The sequence below is a fragment of the Stegostoma tigrinum genome, chromosome 3, assembly GCF_030684315.1.
Source record: "Stegostoma tigrinum isolate sSteTig4 chromosome 3, sSteTig4.hap1, whole genome shotgun sequence".
Classification (NCBI taxonomy): domain Eukaryota; kingdom Metazoa; phylum Chordata; class Chondrichthyes; order Orectolobiformes; family Stegostomatidae; genus Stegostoma; species Stegostoma tigrinum.
In genome coordinates, this window is record NC_081356.1 from 137,159,808 (window position 1) to 137,182,230 (window position 22,423).

General features: G+C 44.4%; 1 protein-coding gene across 1 annotated transcript in view; it reads right to left on the reverse strand.

The window, feature by feature from the left end:
• The window catches only part of cplane1 (ciliogenesis and planar polarity effector 1), a 286,526-nt gene that overhangs the window by 96,973 nt on the left and 167,130 nt on the right, over positions 1 to 22,423 (reverse strand). Inside the window, exons 25-30 of the mRNA XM_059644976.1 lie at positions 21,219 to 21,540; positions 16,646 to 17,567; positions 11,768 to 11,910; positions 11,165 to 11,316; positions 4,234 to 4,388; positions 1,232 to 1,329 (exon numbers count right to left, since the gene is read on the reverse strand). Of these exons, the coding sequence (XP_059500959.1) occupies positions 1,232 to 1,329; positions 4,234 to 4,388; positions 11,165 to 11,316; positions 11,768 to 11,910; positions 16,646 to 17,567; positions 21,219 to 21,540 (1,792 nt within the window). The remainder of the gene's footprint in view (positions 1 to 1,231; positions 1,330 to 4,233; positions 4,389 to 11,164; positions 11,317 to 11,767; positions 11,911 to 16,645; positions 17,568 to 21,218; positions 21,541 to 22,423) is intronic.

Here is a 22,423-nt window from a genome sequence, read left to right on the forward strand (position 1 = left end):
AACATCAGAGGAGCAGGAAAGCTGACGTTTCGGGCCTAGACCCGAAACGTCAGCTTTCCTGCTCCTAAGATGCTGCTTGGCCTGCTGTGTTCATCCAGCTCCACACCTTGTTATCTCTTCCACAGCCACCCTCTGTCTCTATGACCAATTCAGTTTTGTATCCAACTAGCCAGCACACCCCGAATCCCGTGTGATTTTAGTTTTTGTACCAATCTGCCATGTGGGACTTTATCAAATGTTTTACTGAAGTCCATGTAAACTACATCTTTCCCTCACCAATTATTTTGTAACCTCTTCAAAAAATTCAATCAAGCTGGTGAGACATGACCTTCCCTGTCCAAAACCATGCTGCCTGTCACTAACTCATCCACTTTCTTCCAAATGTGCATGTATCTTGTCCCTCAGTATCTTCTCCAAGGGCTTTCCCACTATAGATGTCAGGCTCACTGGCCTATAATTTCCTGGGTTATCCCTGCTCCATTTCTTAACATCAGGAAAAACATTACCTAATTTCCAGTCCTCCGAGTCTGTGATCAAAGAGGATGTGAAGGTATCTGCCAATGGCCTGGCTATTTCGTCCCTTGCCTCTCGCAGAAACCTGGGACGGACACCATCTGGTCCTGGGTACTTGTCTACCTTAATACAATTTAGGATATCCAAAACTTCCTCCGTCAATATATTGACATTCTCACACACTCATCCCTGACCTTAACATCAGTCAAACCCCTCTCCCTTGGTGAATATTGATACGAAGTACTCATTAAGGCTTTCTCCAATTCCTGTGGCTCCACAGGAGGTATCTGTAAAAGCATTGTGGTGAAATAGATTGAAACTTCATGCAGAAAAACAAAGAACTGCAGACACCAGAAATCAGAAACAAAATCAGAAATTTCTGCAAAAACTCAGCAGGTCTAACAGCTTCTGTGGAGAGAAAGAAGAGTTACTGTTTCAGGTCCAGTGATCCTATTTCAAAATACTTAAAGGTTCTGGATCTGAAACGTTAACTCTGCTTTCTCTCCACAAGTACTGTCAAACCTGCTGATATTTTCCTGTAATTTTGGTTTTTGAAACTTCACAAGCTTGGAGTTGGCCGACAGCACCAATCTCAGGAAAGCTTCATGTATGAATGAACGTTCAGTGTCCTTTGAGCATCTTTCAATACAGAGGCCACTGCTCTATCTCTGGCCTGTCCATTCCTAAACCACAGTACACTTCCAATCAGCACAATTACCGCACAGCTTCTTCTCCTTTCAGTTGCTCTGCTTGTTCTCCCAGTTGCTTGATGATGGGCTCCTCCTGGGGAGTTTCCATATCCAAGCTGTGACCTATCTGAAATCATAAAGCACTTTTATAATTTGACATGGGAGAAACTATTTAAATTTAAAATAAATCTGAACAGCGAGGCTTTATCCATGTATCTTTAACTATGCAAAGCTATTCCAAGGTTCATTCTCCCCAGTTGATTCAGTTCAGGGCTCTGTCCAGCAAAACAATAGGACGTTCTAGAACTAAACTCTGCATTCCAGACTCAAGCTAACAAGCAGAGAGGATAGGTGATCTGGGCTCATAACACTCCGTCATCAATTGAAGCCAATTGGAGATCATTTGTTCATTAATGAAGGCTGTGCCCTGGGTCGTCATATTTCACTTCCAAATGATGATTTGATGTATCTTAACCCATACTTCAGCTCCGGAGTACCTATGATTCCAGAAACCATCCCAAACCACACTCTTGGTTATCTCTTCTTCTATAAACCAGCTGAAACCTCTCAATGAGATTCTAGTCTGTAACTCACTCTGAAGTATGAGTTATTCTATATAAAAACCACCCCAAATCCCTCTATTAGATTCTAGTCTGTAACTCACTCCTGAGTATCCGTTATTCTGTATATAAACTATCTGAAGCCATCAATTATATTCTATCTGTAACTCACTCCCAGGTATCTGTTATTCTATTATATATTTCATCCTGGAGACCAGTTACTAGTGGTGGACCGCAAGGGTCGGTGTTGGGTCCACTGCTGTTTGTCATTTTTATAAATGACCTGGATGAGGGCGTAGAAGGATGGGTTAATAAATTTGCAGATGACACTAAGGTCGGTGGAGTTGTGGATAGTGACAAAGGATGCTGTAGGTTGCAGAGAGACATAGATAAGCTGCAGAGCTGGGCTAAGAGGTGGCAAATGGAGTTTAATGCAGACAAGTGTGAGGTGATGCACTTTGGTAGGCGTAACCGGAAGACAAAGTACAGGGCTAATGGTAAGATTCTTGGTAGTGTAGATGAGCAGAGAGATCTCGGTGTCCATGTACACAGATCCTTGAAAGTTGCCGCCCAGGTTGACAGGGCTGTTAAGAAGGCATACAGTGTTTTAGCTTTTATTAATAGAGGGATCGAGCTCCGGAATCAAGAGGTTATGGTCAAGCTGTACAAAACTCTGGTGCGGCCGCACTTGGAGTATTGCGTGCAGTTCTGGTCACCGCATTATAAGAAGGATGTGGAAGCTTTGGAAAGGGTGCAGAGATTTACTAGGATGTTGCCTGGTCTGGAGGGAAGGTCTTACGAGGAAAGGCTGAGTGGCTTGAGGCTGTTTTCATTAGAGAGAAGAAGGTTGAGAGGTGACTTAATAGAAACATATAAAATAATCAGAGGGTTAGATAGGGTGGGTAGGGAGAGCCTTTTCCCTAGGATGGTGACGGCGAGCACGAGGGGGCATAGCTTTAAATTGAGGGGTGAAAGATATAGGACAGATGTCAGAGGTAGTTTCTTTACTCAGAGAGTAGTCAGGGAATGGAACTCTTTGCCTGCAACGGTAGTAGATTCGCCAACTTTCGGTACATTTAAGTCGTCATTGGATAAGCATATGGACGTACATGGAATAGTGTAGGTTAGATGGGCTTGAGATTGGTATGACAGGTCGGCACAACATCGCGGGCCGAAGGGCCTATACTGTGCTGTAATGTTCTATGTTCTATGTTCTGTAAACAACCTTGAATCCCTTGTTTAGATTCCAATCTGTAAGTCAGACCCAGGCATTTATTGTTCTGTGTATAAACCATCCCCAACTCTCGATTTGATTCTAGTCTGTAATTCACTCCAAGCTATCTGTTATCCAATATATAACCATTCTGAATCCCTCTATTAGATTCTTGACTGCAACTCACTACCCAGTACTTGTTATTCTATATGTAAACCAATTCCCTCAGACTTCTCACTTGGATTCCAGTCTGTAACTCACTCCTGGGCATTTTTTATTCTGTATATAAACCACACTGAACCCCTTAACTACATTCCAGCCTGGAGCTGCGATTAAGGCAGCTGATACATGGGAATACTACCCCCTGCAAGTTCCTCTCCAAGCCACCCACCATCGTGTCTTGGAAATATATCACCTTCCTTCATTGTCACTACGTCAAAATCTTGGAATTCCCTCCCTAAGGGCATTGTAGGTTTCCCTACAACACCTGGACTGCAGCAGTTCAAGGAGGCAGCTCACCACCACCCTCTCAAGGTACAACTAGGGACGGGAAATAAATGATAGCCTAGCCAATAACACTCACATTCCACAAGAGAATAAAATAAGACTCACGCTTGAGTATACACTGTATTGTAAAAGAAATCAAAATCTCTCATCAGATTCCTTCTCACCTAATTTTCCCCTTCACCCACACCACCTCCACCACCAAATTTTGGAGGACTGCACACAGTTCTATTTTAACTATAAAAATGAGAGTGGAGTAAAGCATGTGTGCTCACTTTTACAATGTTGTATGCTACAGCTCTCTGAACATCGTTCCTATTTGATTACTAGGGGAATGAGGAAGTTTCCCTATAATAATAATGTGACCCAGCAATAACGATTACAATAACGTGTCAATATTTCAATGTCGTGGTGAGGCACATAACAAGGGCGAGTTAAGGCTCACGGTGTTTCAAGAACACACCATATTCCCATATTCTCAGGGCAATTAGGGGTGGGCAATCAATGCTGCTGTTTTTAATAGCGTCCTTTGCCCACAAAAGAATAAAAAGTGAACTCTCCGTAAGAAGGGGGATGGTAAGCCAGCTATGAACATGAACTCTCCACCCTCTTTGCTGCATCATTTAGTTTCTCGACCAAGGATGTAGTTTTCCTGAACTGCTGGGTTACCCAACCTTCCCCACTCGTGTCCTGAACCATTAACCACTCTGCATCACTGTGCCTTTGACTCAAAACACTTTATATCCACACTTACCTTGTCTCTGGTGCTAGTTTTAGGTTTGGGCTTGATGCTGATTGATATACAGGGGCTAAAGGGAGTGTAGGCTCTTTGATCAGTATTGCCATTGTCCTCATCCTCCTCCTCATTTATATTCACATGTGCCTGAGTGAGCCCTTCACCTTCATTACCTACAAAAACACAAAGATGGAGAGTCACTGGACTGGAAGGTTTCACTTATAAGGCGACATTACAGAAGCTGGGTCTTTCTCCCTGCAGCGTAAGAGACTGAGGGGTGACATTATAGAGATCTATGAAGTAATGAGAGATGTAGAGAAGGTAGATAGCCAACCGCTTTTCCCCAAGGTAGGGGAGTCTAAAACTAGACAGAATAGGTTTAAGGTGAGAGCGGACAAACACAAAAGGGTCCAAATGGGCAATATTTTCACACAGAGTGTATGGAACGGGCTGTCAGAGGTAATGGTGGAAGTGAATACAATTTTGTCATTTAAGAAACATTTAGATTGGTACATTGATGGGGCAGGTATGGAGTGATATGAACCTAAAACAGGCAAATGGGACTAGTTTAATGGTGAAAATGGAGTGGCAATGGGCATGTTGGGGTGAAGGGCCTGTTTCCATGCTGTAGACATTTGTGACTCTATGACTGTAATGCACACCAGCAGTAGCAACTAAAATTGTAACAACTAACTATTAGAGCCCAGTTCCAAATTATGACCTCATTCCTCAATCCCCCAACTAGCTCTGTAACGACCACACATATTTTCTTTGGAATAGAAACTAGAAAACAGAAGCTTCCAATATTAGTTTTTTTAATAAAACTGAGCAAAAAGTGTAACCGCATAGAGTTCATTTACTGGTTATACAGAAGCATGCAAATGTTGCTGAACCTGTACTTATGACAGGTATAAGGTGGAAATCACAGGTGAGAATCAAGAGGAATATTGAAGGTTTAGGTGTGATATAGAGGTGCTGGTGCTGGGCTGGGGTGGACAAGGTCAGAAATTTCACGAAATTTCACCAACCCTACAAACGGGTTAGTTTGATATCACAAACTTTCACAGCCTCATTCCTTTTTTCAGGTGTTAGAGAGAAAGGTGGTATCAAACACAGAGCTTATAAGGAAAAGATCAAAGGGTCACACATCTGATGAGAAGGTATCAAACTTAAATCTGGTGTTAAATCTTTAATCAGTTAGAAGGTTTTCATTGAGTAATATGTATGTGTAAACCACCAAAATTCTTTCTAGTCGCTGCCGAGGGGACTAAAGGTTTTAACCGGGGCTGGCGATGGCCTAGTGGTATCATCGCTGGGCTGTTAATCCAGAGACCCAGGAAAATGTTCTGGGGACCCTGGTTCGAATCCAGCCATGGCAGATGGTGGAATTTGAGTTCAATAAATATCTGGAATTAACAATCTAATGATGATGGCGAATCCATTGTTAATTGTCAGGACATCCTATCCGGTTCACTAATGCCCTTTCGGGAAGGAAACTGCCATCGTTACCTGGCCTGGCCTATGTGCCTCTGGACCCACAGCAATGTGGTTGACCCCTAATGGCCCTCTGGGCAATCAGGGATAGGCAATAAATGCTGCCTAGTCATCAAAGCCCTCATCCAATTAATGAATAAAAACAAAACATTGACTGGCTATCTATAAATTGTGCACTTTTTGAACAAAGTAGAGCGTATCTGCAAATACAAATTCACCCCATAGATTAATGTGCATATTGTATGCGTGTGGAGGAGAGGCAGTATGCGGTTTAGCGAGGGAGAGTGTGGTTTAAGCAAAGAGTAATTATGAGACCTGACTAGCAGCTAACAAAGGGAAATCCCAAAGTCTCCAAGAGGTATATAAACTGGCAAGGTCACCATGGGGCAACACGGTGGCTCAGTGGTTAGCACTGCTGCCTCAAAACACTAGGGACCCAGCTCCAATTCCGGCCTTGGGCAACCGTCTGTGTGGTGTTCGCACATTCTCGCCATGTCTGTGTGGGTTTCCTCTGGGTGGTCTGGTTCATCCCACAGTCCAAAGATGTGCAGGCTAGGTGGATAAGCCATGGGTTACAATGATAGAGTTGGAGTGAGTCTGAGGTATGATGACCCTGTAACTAAACCCCACCAGACCCATCTCTCTACTTAGACAGCAGTCCTATGGCTCTCTGGGACATACTACGACGGCAACAAGGGAAAAAAAATCAGAACGTGGTTACCAGAGATCAAAAATGAGATTTACATGTGAAGGCAGGGGCAGGACTGAGGTGTTAAATTAACACTTCACATGTGTCTTTACAAAAGAAGAGGCTGCTACTTAGGATATGGTGAAACAGGAGGAAAACCTAGTACGAAAAGGGATCACAATTAATAAGGCAGAAGACAAGGATAGATTGTTGGCACTTAAAGTTGACAAGAATCCCAAGGTCAGGTGAGATACAACTAAGGATTCTGAAGGAACTGAGGGTGAAATTGTTGGGACACTGGCCACAATCTTTCCGTTTTCACTGAAAATTGGGGATGTTCCAGAGTCTGGAGAATTGCAAACATTACCTCCTGGTTCAACAAAGGTTGTAAGAATAATTCCAGCAATTACAGAGCAGTTAGTTTTACTTCAATGGTGAGGAAACTTCTCAAAACAATTATTCAGGATAAAAACAGTAATCACATGGAAAAGTTGAGGATGTTTGGGAATTGTTAGCATGGATTTCGAGGGGAAATTGTGTTTAATGAGCTTGTTGGAGTTTTTTGAAGAGGTAACAGAAAGGCTCAATGAGAGTAATACTGTTGATGTAGTTTACATGGACTTCCTGAAGGTGTTTGATACAGTGCCACACAACAGCCTCATGAGGAATGTTCCAGGTTATGGGATAAAAGGGACTGCAGCAACGCAGATATAAAATTGGCCGAGAGAAAGGAAACAGAGAGTAATGGTCAATGGATATTGTTCAGACTGGAGGAGGGTTTGAAGTGGAGTTCCCCAGGGGTCAGTATTGGGGCCCTTCCTTTTCCTGATTATATTAATGACCTGGGTCTTGCTGTGGAGAGGTCAATTTCCATGTTTGCAGATGACATGAAACTTGGAAGAATTGTAAACTGTGAGGAGGACAGTGCGAAACTCCAAAAGGACATTAACAAGTTGGTGCAGTGGGTGGGGAGGTGGCAGATGAGGGTCAATGCAAGGAAGTGAGAGGTTGGAAGAACATTGAAAGACAATATAAAGAAAGGGTTACAATTCTAAAGGGGAGCAGCAGCAGAGGGAGCTGGAGGTATCTGTGCACAGTCACTGAAGGTGGAAGGACACATGGAGAGAGCAGTTCATAAAGCACACAATGTCCTCAGCTTTATTAATGGGGGCACAGAGTACAAGAGGAAGGAGGGGATGCTGAGCTTGTACAAGGCACTTGATTTGACATTCCCAAATGCAACACCTCACAGTTATCTGTATTAAACTCCATTTGCCATTTCTTGGCCCAGTTCCCCAGCTGATCAAGATCCTGCTGCAATTTCTGATACCTTCCTCACTATCCATGATACTGCCTATTTTAGTGTCATCTGCAAACTTACTAATCATGCCTTGTACTTTCTCACCAAAATCATTAACGTAGATAATAAACAGCAATCGGCCCAGCACCGCCCCTGAGGCACACCACTAGTCACAGGCCTCCCGGACCCCTGCAATATTTTCTCTAGCCTCTTGCAAGGTTCTTGGATATAATCTGGTCAGGGCCAGGAAATTCATCCACCTTCATACATGCTAATACTTCTAACTCCTCCTCTACTCTCTCCAAAGCAATCACATTTTCCCTACAACGTGACACCCACAGTGCTCCAGTTGGGAGTATAACAAGTGCCTTATACAAGTTCAGCGTCCCCTCCTTCCTCTTGTACTCTGTGCCCCCATTAATAAAGCTGATGATACTGTGTGCCTTAACTGTTGTCTCCATGTGTCCTACCACCTTCAGTGACTGTGCACAGATACCTCCAGCTCCCTCTGCTGCTGCTCCCCTCTCCCTTTAGAATTGCACCCCATTCTTTATATGGTGTTTAGTTTGGGTCACCTTGCTATAGGAAAGATGTTATTAAACTGGAAAGTGTGCAGAAGAAATTTACACAGATGTTGGCAGGATTCAACAAACTGGGTTATAGGGAGAGGTTGAACAAGCTAGGACATTTTTCTTTCGAGTGTAGAAGACTGAGGGGGAATCTTACTAAAGTGTACAAGATCATGACAGGCATGGACAGGGTGAATGCACTCAAGTCTTTTCCCCAGGGTTAGGGAATCGAGGACTACAGGGCATTAGTTTAGGGTAAGAAGGGAAAGAATACATAGGAACTTAGGGGGCAACTATTTTTTTATACAGAGGATGGCATGCATATGGAATGAAGTACCAGTGGAAGTGGTTGATGAGGCTACATTAACATTTAAAAGGCATTGGGATGAATATATGGATAGAAAAGGTTTACAACAGAGAGAACAGAGAACAATACAGCACAGTACAGGCTCTTTGGCCCACTATGTTGTGCCGACCTATTATCCTGCTAAGATCATACTACCTTGCATACTCTACATTACATAGAGCATAGAACAGTACAGCACAGTACAGGCCCTTCGGCCCACGATGTTGTGCCGAACTTTTAACCCTATCTATCTAACCTCCACACCTACATTATACTATTATCCACCAGCCTACCTAATAGCCGCTTAAACGCCCCTAACGAGGCTGACTCCACTACCCTCTCCGGCAATGCATTCCACGCCCCGACCACTCTCTGAGTGAAGAACCTACCTCTGACGTCTCCCCTATATCTACCTTCACTCACTTTAAAACTATGCCCCCTTGTAGTAGCTACCTCCACCCTAGGAAAAAGTCTCTGGCTGTCTATTCTATCTATACCTCGGATCATTTCTAAAAGGATATGGGCCAAGTGCAGGGAAATGGGGTGACTCTGGCTGGATGTTTTGGCCGACATGGACCATTTTGGGCCAAAGGGCCTGTCTCTGTGCTACAGGACTCATTGACTCTATGACAGTGTGGGGACAATTTACAAGAATGATTCCGGGATTGAGAAACTTCAGTGATAAGGGTAGATTGAAGAACTATCCTCCGTGAAGAGAGGTGGCTGAGAAGGGATCTGATACAGGTTTTCAACATCATGAGCAGGCAGGATAGTGTAGATAGGGAGAAGTTGTTTCCACTTGCAAAAGGAACAAGAGCGAAAGGGTAGAGATTTACAGTGTTCTGCAAATGATGCAAGATTGATGTGAGAAACCCTTTTCATGCAGTGAGGAGTCAGGGCCTGGAATACCTTACCAGTAATGTAGCAGGGTAGCTTCATCCAAGGCACTGGATGATTATTTGGATCGAAATGGTGTGCAGGAATGGGGTGTAAAGGCAGGAGATGGGCATGATGTAGTAGCATTGGTGCAGACCCGATGGGCTGAATGGCCTTCTAATGCACTGTAGCAATTCTGTGATTCCAGAGACTGGAGGGAGGCTCACTCAACCCTCAAGGGGGAAAGGAGGGCAGTTCTCACACCCTCAAGGGAGGAGAAGGAAAGGGATCACTCATTCTCAAAGAGCACAAGCAGGCTCACTCGCATACTCGCAGAGGAGAAGGGCTTACTCAGACCCTCAGGGGAACATAGAACAGCACAGCACAGTACAGGCCCTTTGGTTCACAATGTTGTGCCGACCTACTATCCTATTCTAAGATCAAACTACCCTGCTACCCTACATTTTACTGTCATCCATGTGCCTATCCAAGCGTTGCCTAAATGTCCCCAAAGTATCTGACTCCACTTCCACTGCACACGCCCTCCACTTTCTGTGTGAAGAACCTACCTTGGACATCTCCCCGATGCCTTCCTCCAATCACCTTAAAATTATGCCCCCTCATGATAGTTATTTCCAACCTGGGATAAAGTCTCTGACTATCCACTCTGTTTATGCCTCTCATTATCTTGTAAACCTCTATGAAGTCACCTCTCATCCTTAATAAAAACCAAAAGAACTGTAGATGCTGTAAATCAGAGGCAAAAAACAAAGTTGCTGGGAAAGTTCAGCAGATCTAGCAGCATCTGTGAAGGAAAAAACTACCTGCTGCATGAAAAGGTTTTCTCACATCCATCTTGTATCATTTGCAGATTACTGTAAATGGGTACCCTCTTGTTCTTGCTCCTTTCACAGGTGTAAACAACTTTTCCCTATCTATTCTATCCAGCCCGCTCACAATGTTGATTTTTTCTTCGCAGATGCTGCGAGGCCTGCTGAGCTTTTCAAACAACTTTGTCTTTGTCACATCTCATCCTTCTTCACTCCAATGAAAAAAGCCCTAGCTCCCTCAACTTTTCCTCATAAGACCTGCCCTCCAGTCCAGGCAGCATCCTGTTAAATCTCCTCTGCACCCTCTCTAAACCTTAACATCTTTCCTAAAATGAGGTGACCAGAACTGAACACAATATTCCAAGTGTGACATAACCAGGGTTTTATAGAGCTGCAGCATAACCTCAAGGCTCTTAAACTCAATTCCCTGCCAATGAAAGCCAACACACCTTACACTTCTTTACAAGCCTATCAACTTGGGGAGCAATTTTAAGGGAACTACGGACGTGGACCCCAAGATCCCTCTGTTCCTCCACACTGTCAAGAATCTTGCCATTAATCCTGCTGGAGAGGCAGATGGGAAGGTGATAGGGAGGAGAGGAGGTGGCCTCACATCCTCATACAAGAGAAGGGCTCACTAAGACCCTTGAGAGGGATGGGGGAGCTCTCACATGACCCTCAAGAGGGAGAGAAAGAGGGTTCATTCAGAACCCCGGAGATGAGGAGCGGTCATTCACAATCTCCAGGGGATAGGCCAGGGCTCAATTTCATTAAATGAAGAGTAGATGGAAGCCTCCTATCACAGTCCACTGATAGGCTCATATACGGACACTGAGACACACCCACCGTGTTTGAGTGTGCAGTTCTCCTGACCTCCTGCAGCATCGTGTTCCATTCCACTGTCAGAGTCTGAAGTCAGCTCCTGTTGGTGGTTGTGGTTGGAGTGATTGAGATCCTGTACCAGAAAGTCTTCTGCAAACTCCGACCTGTCGGTGACACTAAACGGGTTTAAGCAACACTGATCAGATTAAATCTTGCCCAATCTGGTGTTCATTCACACATTGAGGAAGATGACAACTTTGATACCTCGCCTGTGACTCATAACCAGCTGGAGCCCAAGGAATAAGCAAGGTCTTTCAGGTGACTCATCCATCCCTCAAGAAATACTCAAGCAGGAACTAAGGAATAGGATAAGCCTCTTGAAGAACTCCTCCACTACCAGTATTCTTCAACACAAGTGGCTCCAAGTTCCTCCATATTAGATTTCTCCCATTCATAATATCACATAACTTTCTGTGGGACAAATGTAAGGCATACCATAGCTGTTCAGAGACTTAATCACCATTGCATTCAAAGGTTCAAGGTCTTTGGCCCAACTTCCAGAGGATAGTGTTGATGTTTGTTTAGGTCAGCTGCTCTGTAATACACAGGATAAACATTTAGACTTACTGTACAAAAGATCCAACGTGTTCTTTCATATCAGCCTCCAAGCCTATGACAGGAGTCCCCAAAGATGCTGGGTAGCCGGTGTCCATACTGGTATCCCTGACTAGCTTCAGCCTGGGTTGCTCTATCGCCTGACTCTCCATATTCTGCAAATAAAACACAATAACAAGCCAAGAGAGGTAGTAAGAACTGCAGATGCTGGAGTCAGAAGTAACACAGTGTAGAGCTGGATGAACACAGCAAGCCAGGCAGCATCAGAAGAGCAAGGAAGTTGACGTTTCGGGTCAGGGCCCTTTTTCAGAAATGGGGGGTGGGGGAAGGGAGCTCTGGAATAAATAGAGGATGGATGGGGCTAGGGAATCTAGGTGGATGAGTTCATGTAGGTAGTATGGGGATTGGTCAGTGAGGTAGGAGGAGCGGATAGGCCTTAGAGAAGATTGACAGGGTTGTGTCATGTCAAGGAGGGGAGAGGGAGGCTCAGACATGGGATGAGGCCAGGGGTGGGGCGGTGGTGGTGGATTTTGAAACTGGTAAAATCCACATTTAGGCTCCCTGTAGACTCCCAAGGCAGAAACCCTAACCCTAACCACCTATCCGCTCCTCCCACCTCACTGACCAATTCTTACCACTGCCTACATGCACTCACCTATCACCATCCCATCTACCTTCCCTAGCCCCATCCCTCCTCTATTTTGTCTTGAGCTCCCTTCCTCCCTCCCATTTCTGAAGAAGGGTCCCGACTTGAAACGTCAACTTTCCTGCTCCTCTGATGCTGCCTGGCCTGCTGTGTTCCTCCTGCTCCACACTACAATAACAAGCCAATTCAGTCAACTTCTGAGTGTAAACTTAAAGCATATTGGACTGGAGGTGTAGTGTATTGATGTGGATTGAGAACTGCTTGGTAGACAGGACACAAAAAGTAGAAACAAACATTTTTCCAGTGGCAGGCAGTAACTAGTGGAGCACTGCAGGAATCAGTGCTCGGATCCCAGCTATTCATAGTAAATATGATGAATTAGCTGACGGAACTAAATGTAACATTTCCATTTTTCAGATGACACAAAGCTGGGTGGGCAGCTGAGCTGTGAGGAGGTTGCACAGATGCTTCAGTGTGATTTGGACAAGTTGAGTGAGAGGGGAGTGTATGGCAGAATAAGTACGAAGAACAGTACAACGCAGGAACAGGCCCTTCCACCCTCCAAGATTGTACCAACAGATGGCACTTTTCTAAATTCAAAACATTTTGATCCTCCATGGTCCATATCTATCTGTTTATTCCCTGTTTATTCATGTATCCGTCAAGATGCATCTTGAACATTGCTATTGTATCTGTCTCCACCACCATAATCTTATGACAGTCATGGACAGTGTAGATGAGGAGCAGCTGTTCCCCTTATTAAACAGTCACAATGGGACATGGATTTAAAATGAGGGGCAGGTGGTTTGGCGCAATGAGAGGAAAAGCGATTTTCCCCGAGAGGGTGGTGACAGTATGGAATGTTCTGCCTGGAAGAGTGTTTGAGGCAAGTTGCCTCACATCCTTTAAACAACTTTCAAGGCTATGGGCCAAGCGCTGGTAAATGGGCTTAGATTGAAGGTCAGGTGTTTCTCATATGCTGGTGCAGACTCAATGCACTCTATGAGTGTGTGATTCTACAATAGCACCTCTGGCAGTGCACTGCAGACACTTATACCTCTGTGTAAAATGCTTGCCTCTCACATTTCTTTTATCGTACTCCCCTTGTCTCCTAGTAAGTATGGATAAATGTGAGGCCATCCACTTTGGTAGCTAAAAATGGGAGGCAGATTAGTATCTGATTAGTTGTAGATTAGTAAAGGACTAGGTACAACGAGACTTTGCTGTCCTTGTAAATGGTATTCTGGCTTTTATATTGAAAGGATTGAATTCAGGAGCAGGGATGTCTTGCTGTAATTGCACAGGACCTTTGTAAAGGCCATACCTGGAATTGTGTGTGCGGTTTGGTCTCCTCCTCAGTGGAAGGATGTTCTGGCTATAGAAGAAGTGCAATAACATTTATCATATTGACCCCTTGGAGGGCAAGACTCTCAAATGAAGAACGATTGGATTGGTTTGGTATTCACTGGAGCTGAGAACATGTACCAATCTAAAAGGAGCAGACAGGGTAAATGCAGGCTGTCTAGGAATTTGACAACCATGGGTCACAGTCTAAGAATACGGGTTAGGCCATTTAGAACCGAGAGGCGGAGAAACGTCTTCACCCAGAGAGTGGTGAGCCTGCGAAATTCTCTGCCACAGGAAGTTATGGCATGTTATGGCTGACGTCATAACATTGAATGTTTCAAGAAATTAGATACAGTTCTTGGGACTAAAGGATCAAAGAATATAGGGAGAAAGCAGGAACAGGATACTGAGCTGATGATCGATGACCATACTGAATGGCAGAGCAGACTCAGAGGCTGAATGGATGGCTCGAACTCCTATATTCTAAGTAATCTACTAAAGTGGATGAGAATATAAATGTTGAACACAGAATCTGCTGCTTTTCTTCAAACACTTGTGGCATCTTTCTATTCATTTGAAAGGACAGTCAAGATAAACAGGGGATAATCCTCTCTGATGAAGGGCCTAGGCCCGAAATGTCAGCTTTTGTGCTCCGAGATGCTGCTTCGCCTGCTGTGTTCATCCAGCCTCACACTTTATTATCCATGATAAACAGGGTTTCAGTTTATTGACTCCTCCAAAACATAACATCTCTGACAACACAGCACCCCTCAGCACTATACCGAAGGGTCAGATAATGGAATTGGGTTTGAACACATGACAAAAATCAGAGGACAGAGAGACTCAACTGATATTGTTGAGCATATCAAGGCTCCCAGTCTGTCCCTATAGTTATAAAACAAACAGGCTCCCTGTCTATTCCTCCAGTTATAAAACTAACAGGTCCCAGTCTGCCCCTACAGTTATAAAACTAACTGACCTCCCAGTCTACCCCTACAGTTATAAAACTAACTGACCTCCCAGTCTGCCCCTACAGTTATAAAACTAACTGACCTCCCAGTCTACCCCTACAGTTATAAAACTAACTGACCTCCCAGTCTGCCCCTACAGTTATAAAACTAACTGACCTCCCAGTCTGCCCCTACAGTTATAAAACTAACAGGCCCCCTACCTACCTCTATAGTTGTGTACTGTGTCTGTGGGAAGGAGGTGGATGGTGTCAGTGAAAGGTGGGCAAAGTGACAGGAGATCAGGGAGATGAGAAGCAGAGGGAGAGGAGGCATTTGTTTGCGAGGTGTGGGTTGTGACTAAAGGACCATTGAGGATTCTAGTCAGTTTAACCTCAGTGGTGGACAAGCCTCAAGAAACAGAAATGAGTGGGGTGATGCAGGAAAACCATTGCAATTTCTTCAGAAAATAACATGTTTATCTAACTTGCTGGAGATTGTTTTGAAGAGATGACAGAAAGGGTTGATCAAGGTAATGCTATTGATGTAGTATACATGGACTTCCAGAAGGCATTCTCTGAAGTGCCACACAAGTTTTGAAAAAGGTTACAGCTCATGGACAAAAAATATACACTGTATGACTGCGTGGAGAAAAGAGGAATGACTAAAGATCATTTATCGAACAAGAAGAAGAGTCGCAATGGAATTCCTCATGACAGTCTGTTTGGATCCCCACTTGCCCTGATATAGATGGGTGACACGGACACTGGTGTACAGGATATAATTATAAGTGCTTATGACTTAATATGAAACATTCAAGTATTGTAAACGATGAGATGTGTGAGAGTGGAGACGGGTAGTATCATGGTAAAGTCATTGGGCTGGTAATCCAAAGACCAAAGCAATTCTGAGGTAATTTGGTTCATTTCCTACATCCAGAGCTGGAATCACCTTGAGGGAAGAAAATGTGCAGCTCTTACCTGGTCAGGCCCATGTGTTAGTCCAGACCCACAGCAATGTGATTGACTATAATTTATCCTATGAAGTGACTTGGCATGACACTCAAAGATAATGGGCACAATACATTCTGAACTATCCACTCACTAGAGCTTGTGTAAGACTTCAAAGTGACATGGAGTAGTTGGTGGGATGACCGATTAAGTACCAAATATAACCTAATGCAAGGGGCGAAGAGCTTTATTTTGGTAAGAACAAGAAACCATAAGAGGCACTATTTGAAAGTGTGTTCAAGAGTACAGACCTGTGTGCATCAGTCACTGGAAGTGGCAGAACAGATTGAGAGTGCAGTTAGTGTACTAAAGAATAAAGAAGTCCAGGTTTGAGCAAGATGAGCATCAAGCTCAACACCAAATTCCTTTAAACTTGTCTAAGTTCAGCTCCAACCTCAGCAAGAGTACTGCAATTACTTCCAGGCAGCTTACCTTAGGAAATATGTGAAGGCATTTGAAAGGATACAGCAAAAAAAAATCAAGAGAATGAGGTTCCTCATCCCTGGAATGTATTGCGTGCACAGTCTGGCAAAGTTGGGCCTGCTGCCCTTGGAGAAGAGAAAGCTGACACTTTTGATCGAGGCATTCAAAATCATGAGGGGACTTGACGGAGTTGACGGGGAGAAACTGCTTCCATTGCTGGAAGGATCTAGATATATGGATCATAGATATCATGTGATTGGCAAAACAACCTATGATGACATGAGGAAAGACATTCTCACAGCGAGTGGTTAGGGTCTGGAATGTACTGTCTGAAAGTGGGGAGAGGCAAGTTCACTTCAGGCTTTTAAAAGGGACTTAGACCATTGACTGAAAAGGAGACATTTGCAGGATTCCAAAGAGAAGGCAGACAGGAGCACCAAGTGGTTTGCTTCCTTGTGGGTTGTAGCCATTCTCCAGTTGAATGGAATCACCTGGAGAAAGCTGAGCAGTAACATACCTTGTGGTTACAGTTATCCTGTGCCTTGGCCCCCAGATCCCTGTCTAGCAGCCACAGTGAGCGGAGGATGACAGGAATTGATGTTTTGACTCGTATGTTAGTGTTGCTGTCCAGTAATTTCTCCACTTTGTGAGGGCCACCGAGCAGCCTCCTTTCAGACCACTGGATCATCCACTCCAGGAGCTTTGCTGTGGCCTGGAACTTGATCTCCAGGTCAGGGGTGAGGTCCTCTTCTAACAGAGCAGACAGTGATGAGCAGTGAGTGTGGTCTGCTGTCCCTGGCACCTCAGTGGAGCAGGTAGACCGAGGAACAGCTTCTCTGCGCTGGAACACATTTAACTGATTGGGCAAAGAGTGCAACTTTAATCCAAACAAGCCTCTGCCACTTGCCCTGCCTTGAGTGCTAGCAGCAGGAAAGTAGCTGTGGATAATGGACTCATTTGACACCACTTCAGGATAGCCAGTGGAGTGGAGTACCCCTTGAGTGGGTGAAGGGTGTGTGGGTTTTGATCCTCCCCCACAGCTCAGGTTTTTGTTCTGGTGCAACACAGACATTAGGGGAGAACAGTTCTTTGTTGTGGAGACCTGGCCAGCAGCTCTTGATTTGACCTGCCTCCTCTTTAAGGTGGTGTGGACCTGGAATGCCAGTGAGTTCAACTCCTGTTCCTTCAGAAAGGCCGAGCAGCTGCTTAGCAGTGGGACAGCTCGTCCCTCATTCACTATCCAGTCTCTCTCCAACAGGTAGCTCAGGAACAGCTCCAGAAACTTCACATACTCCTCATCATCACGCTCAAACTCCCATGATCCAACCAGAGGCAGACAGGCTGTGTGCATCTCATCCTTTCCAGACTGTGCAGGTTTTCTGTAGCCCGGCCCATAGCTCCTATTGACTGAGCTCTTATGGAGACCTGATGCTGGGTTCCTGCAAATACAGAACAAAACTTCTGCTACACACAGACACCGAGTGTTTGAGCACAGATTGACAGAGCCCAAAAGAAGGCCATTCAACCCACTGATCTCATGCTGCATCTTTGCTGGGCCTATCCAAAGAATCCCGTTCAATCTCTCCTTCCTCATAGCTCTACAAATTAGATTCATCAAATTCTCAACTGTAAGTTATTACTAAATCTGTTGCTATCAGCCATTCTATTAGTACTTTCCAGATCACAGCAACTTCACTTGAAATCAAATCCTCTCAGCCAGTGGAATCAGGGTCTCTTCATTATTTCTCTGAACCTGCTGATGAATTTGAACACCTCTGTGAAAGCCTCCTCTAACCCTCTCTTGAAGGAGAGAAACCTCAATTTCTCCCGTCTCTTTACAGAGCTAGTATAAATGCAGTTCATCTTCCCTGTACTGCTCTAATGTCTACACATCCTTCTTAACATGAGGTTTCCCAAAGCAAACTCAATTCTCTCCAATCATTCCTCCCCAAAAGGTTTAGCAAAACTCTCCTGCTTTTGTGCTATGTACATCTATTTTGAATGTTTAAATGTTTTTCATTCACATACTGTGACTCTTGGTTCTGGGCACAACCACCATCGGGAACATCATCCCTGTACCTACCCTGTCCAGTCCTGTTAGAATTTTACAAGTCTCTGTGAGATTCCCCTCATTTGTCTGAACATTGGCAACAACAGCCCCAACCTAGTCAATATCTCCTCATACATCAGGCCCACCATCCCCGGAATTGGCCTGGTAAACTTTTGCTATACTCCCTCTAGAATAACAGCATCTTTCCTTAGAAAAGGAGACTAAAACTGCACACGTTATTCCAGGTGTGGTCTCACCAAGGCCCTGTAAAACTACAACAACACATCCCTGCTCCTGTACTCAAAAACTCTCGCAATGAAGGCCAACATCCCATTTACCTTCTTCATCACCTGCATGCTTACCTTCAGCAACTGGTGCACAAGGACACCCAGGTCGCACTGCGCACTCCCCCCCCTCCCAATTTACAGCCATTCAGGTAGTAATCTGTCTTCTTGTTTTTAATTTTACAAGTGAATAACTTTGCACTTACCTAAATTATACTGCACCTGCCTATTGATTTGCCCACTCACCCAACATGTCCAGATCATATTGAAGGATCTCTGCATCCTCGTCACAGTTCACCCTCCCACCCAACTTGGTATCATCTGCAAACTTGGAGATGTTACATTTTGTTCCCTTATCCAAATCACTAATATATATTATCAATAGCTGGGGTCCCAGCTTCGATCCCTGTGGGACCCCACAAGTTCCTGCCAGCTAATTTGAAAAGGACGCATTAATTCCTAGTCTTTGTTTTCTCCCTGCCATCCATCTCAATACAATTCCCCCAATTCCATGTGCTTTAATCTTGCACATTAATCTCTTATATGGGACTTTGTCCATGCTTGTCAAATACTACATCAACTGGCTCCTCCTTGTTAACTGTACTAGTTACGTCTTCATAGAATTCCAACAGATTTGGCAAGCATGATTTCCCGTTCATAAATCCATGCTGACTCTGATCCTGCCACTGCTTTCTAAATGCTCCACTATAAAGACCTTGACAATGGTTTGGAGAATTTTCCTCACTACAAGTGTTAGGCTCACTGCTCTATAATTCCCTGTTTTCTCTCTAGAATGTCATTAGCCACCCTCCAATCTACAGGGACCGCGCCAGAGACTCTAGGAATCCTTGAAGATGACCACCAATGCATCCACTATTTCTGGAGTTACTTCCTTAAACACTATGGGAAGTAGATTATCAGGCCCTGGGGATTTATCTGCCTTCAATCCCAACAATTTTCCCAGCACTATTTCCGTACTAATATTGATCTCCCTCAGTTCTTCCCTCTCAATAAATCTTGCATCCTCCAACATTTCTGGTATCTGATTTATCTTCTCTTTTGTGGAGACAGAACCAAAGTATGTACTTAATTGTTCAGCCATTCCTTTGTCCCCTATTATACATTCCCCTGTTTCTGTCTGCAGAGGACCTACATCTGTCTTTACCAATCACTTTCTCTTCATGTACCTACTGAAACTTTCAGTGTCAGTCTTTATATTCCCTGCAAGCTTACTGTACTTTCCCCTTCTTAATCAATTCCTTGGTCCTTCTTTGCTGAATTCTAAACTGCTCCCAATCCTCAGATTTTATTTTTTTTGGCCAATCTATATGTTTCTTCCTTGGATCGGATACTGTCTCTAATTTCTTTTGTAAGCCATGGATTGGCCCTCTGGCCCATTTTGCTTTTGCCACAGACAGGAATAAACTGTTGTTGCAGATCCGCATGAATGTTTGCCATTGCCCATCCACTGCCATCATTTTAAGTAACTCTCCCAAATCTACAAAGTCTGACTCATGCCTCATATCTTCATAGCTTCCTTTAGTAAGAGTCAGCACCCTAGTCTCCGAATCAACTATCTCATTCTCCATCTTAATAAAAAAAATTCTATCGTGACATGCTTGCTCTTCCCCAAGAGGTCTTGCACAGCTGGATTGGCGATGATTACCTTCTCATTACACAGCACCCAGTCTCAGATGGCCTGCTCTCTAATTGTTCCTCTATATATTGGTCAAGAAACCCATCCTGTATATACTCCAGGAATTCCTCCTCTACAGCATTGTGGCTGATTTGATTTGCCCAATCTCTGTGCAGATTAAAGCTGTTGCTTTTTACCTTCTATATGCCTCTCATGATTTTATAGACTTCTATAAGGTTGCACCTCAGATTCCTGGTTTTGCAGGTGTGGGTTTGAACCCCACCACTGTTAACATTTCGCTGTAGCTGTGGCTGAGTGGTTAAGATGATGGATTAGAAATTCACTGGGGCTTATTCTTGTGACACAGTTAGTGTCCCTACCGCTGAACCAGAAGGTGAACAGACCAACCTCTGTATCATTGGTTTGATAATCTACTTGAGACTCCACTCTCCCTGTGCAAACACCTATTCATCGTTTGTCCAATCCCCTCATCCCCACCCCGCTCCTGCTTTTCTCAATCTCACCTTCTCCACAGCTAACTGTAATCCATATTCTGTTGGTAATTTATTCTATAACTACAATTGGCCTTCAAATACACAAGTTTCTCTGATTTCCCTTCTTATTCCATTTGTACCTGAAATCCACACAGATATCTCCCCACACAGAGACACTCCCCAACAAAACGGAGACATCCTCTCCACACGCACAGACACCCCCGCACACAGAGATACACCCCTACACACAAACACACCCCAACACATGGACACAGTCCCACTTAGATACCCCTTCACACAGACACACCCGCAAACAGAGACACCCTTCACACAGACACACCCGCAAACAGACACCCTTCACACAGACACACACCTCCAGAAAGACGCACACCCACTGAAAGACACCCCATACAGACACCCCCAAACATACCCCCAGAGGGACACAAACAATTCCACACAAAAATAGTCTCCCACACAGAGACACACACAATCCCTCAGAGAGACACAGAGAGACACCCACACATGTCCACTACCCAGAGGCACCCATACACAAACAGTGAGAGAGACAGAGACAGAGAGAGAGATACACATACAAACACACAATTCATCTGCTCCATGGGTTGTACCTGTCACCAGTTCCCAGTAACTGCTGGATTCTATCCTGGTGTTCACCTAGATCCTGGAGATCCTCTGAGATATTGTCTGTTGTGTTCCCATCTCCCCCATTTTGGCTTCTTCTGGTGTCTGTCAAAGAACTTCTGCTCAGACTTGTTCCCAATGAGAACCGATCATATGTCTGGTCCTCTTGGTCCCCCAAGCCCTCATCAGTTCGTTCCCAAATGTGCTGTTCAGTAGGACCAATAGTCTGGACTGCCCGCTTCATCACTTTCATCCTCTGTCCATGAAGCTCGTGCAGCAGGACCGACATCATCTCATCTCCATCAAGGCCTGAGAAACAAGGGGTTTTAAAATTCACCGAGACTGACTACTTCAACCTCTCTAACATCACCCAATTCCAGCCTTGCCTCAGCTCATCTGCTGCTGAAACCCTAACCCTGTCTTTACGACTTCTACATGATTATTCCAAAACTCCCTGGTTGGCCTTCCATCTTTCATGCTGTGTAAACAGAATGGCTGTTCAATTCCTAACTCCATTCCTCCTACACTCAGTGACCGACATTGAGAGATTGGCTCCCAAACAAGCAATGTACAGCCATGTAGAATAACTACACCCATGTTCAGCCCATCATGTCTGTGCTGGCTCTTTACAAGAACTCAGCTTATCCCACTCCCACACCCTTCCCTTTAAGACAGTACATTGTTTTTGATTGATCAGCTGGTAAATTGGGCACAACAATGGCAGATGAATTTAATCCCATATGAGGTGATATATTTTGGGAGGTCTAACATGGGAAGGATAAATAGCAAGTCCCTCGTGAGTACTGAGGAACAAAGGGAACTTATTGTACAAAGTCTATGGATCCCTGAAGGAGTCAGCACAGGTAAGTAAAGAAGGTATGCAAGATGCTTGTCTTTATTATGTGGGGAGCAGAATCTGGGAGCAGGGAAGTCTTATTACAACTTTATAAAACATTGGTTAGGCCACAGATGGAATATTGTGTGCAGGTATGGTCACCACATGCAATTACACTGGAGAGGGTGCAGAGCAGATTCATCAAAATGTTGCCTGGGATGAAAAGTCTCAGTATGAAGGGTGACTGGATAGGGTTTGTTTTCCTTGGAGCTGTGGATGTTGAGCAGGGGTTTTATTGAGGTATACAAAATTATGACAGGCATAGACAGAGTAGGTTGTGAGACTATCTTGCCCATG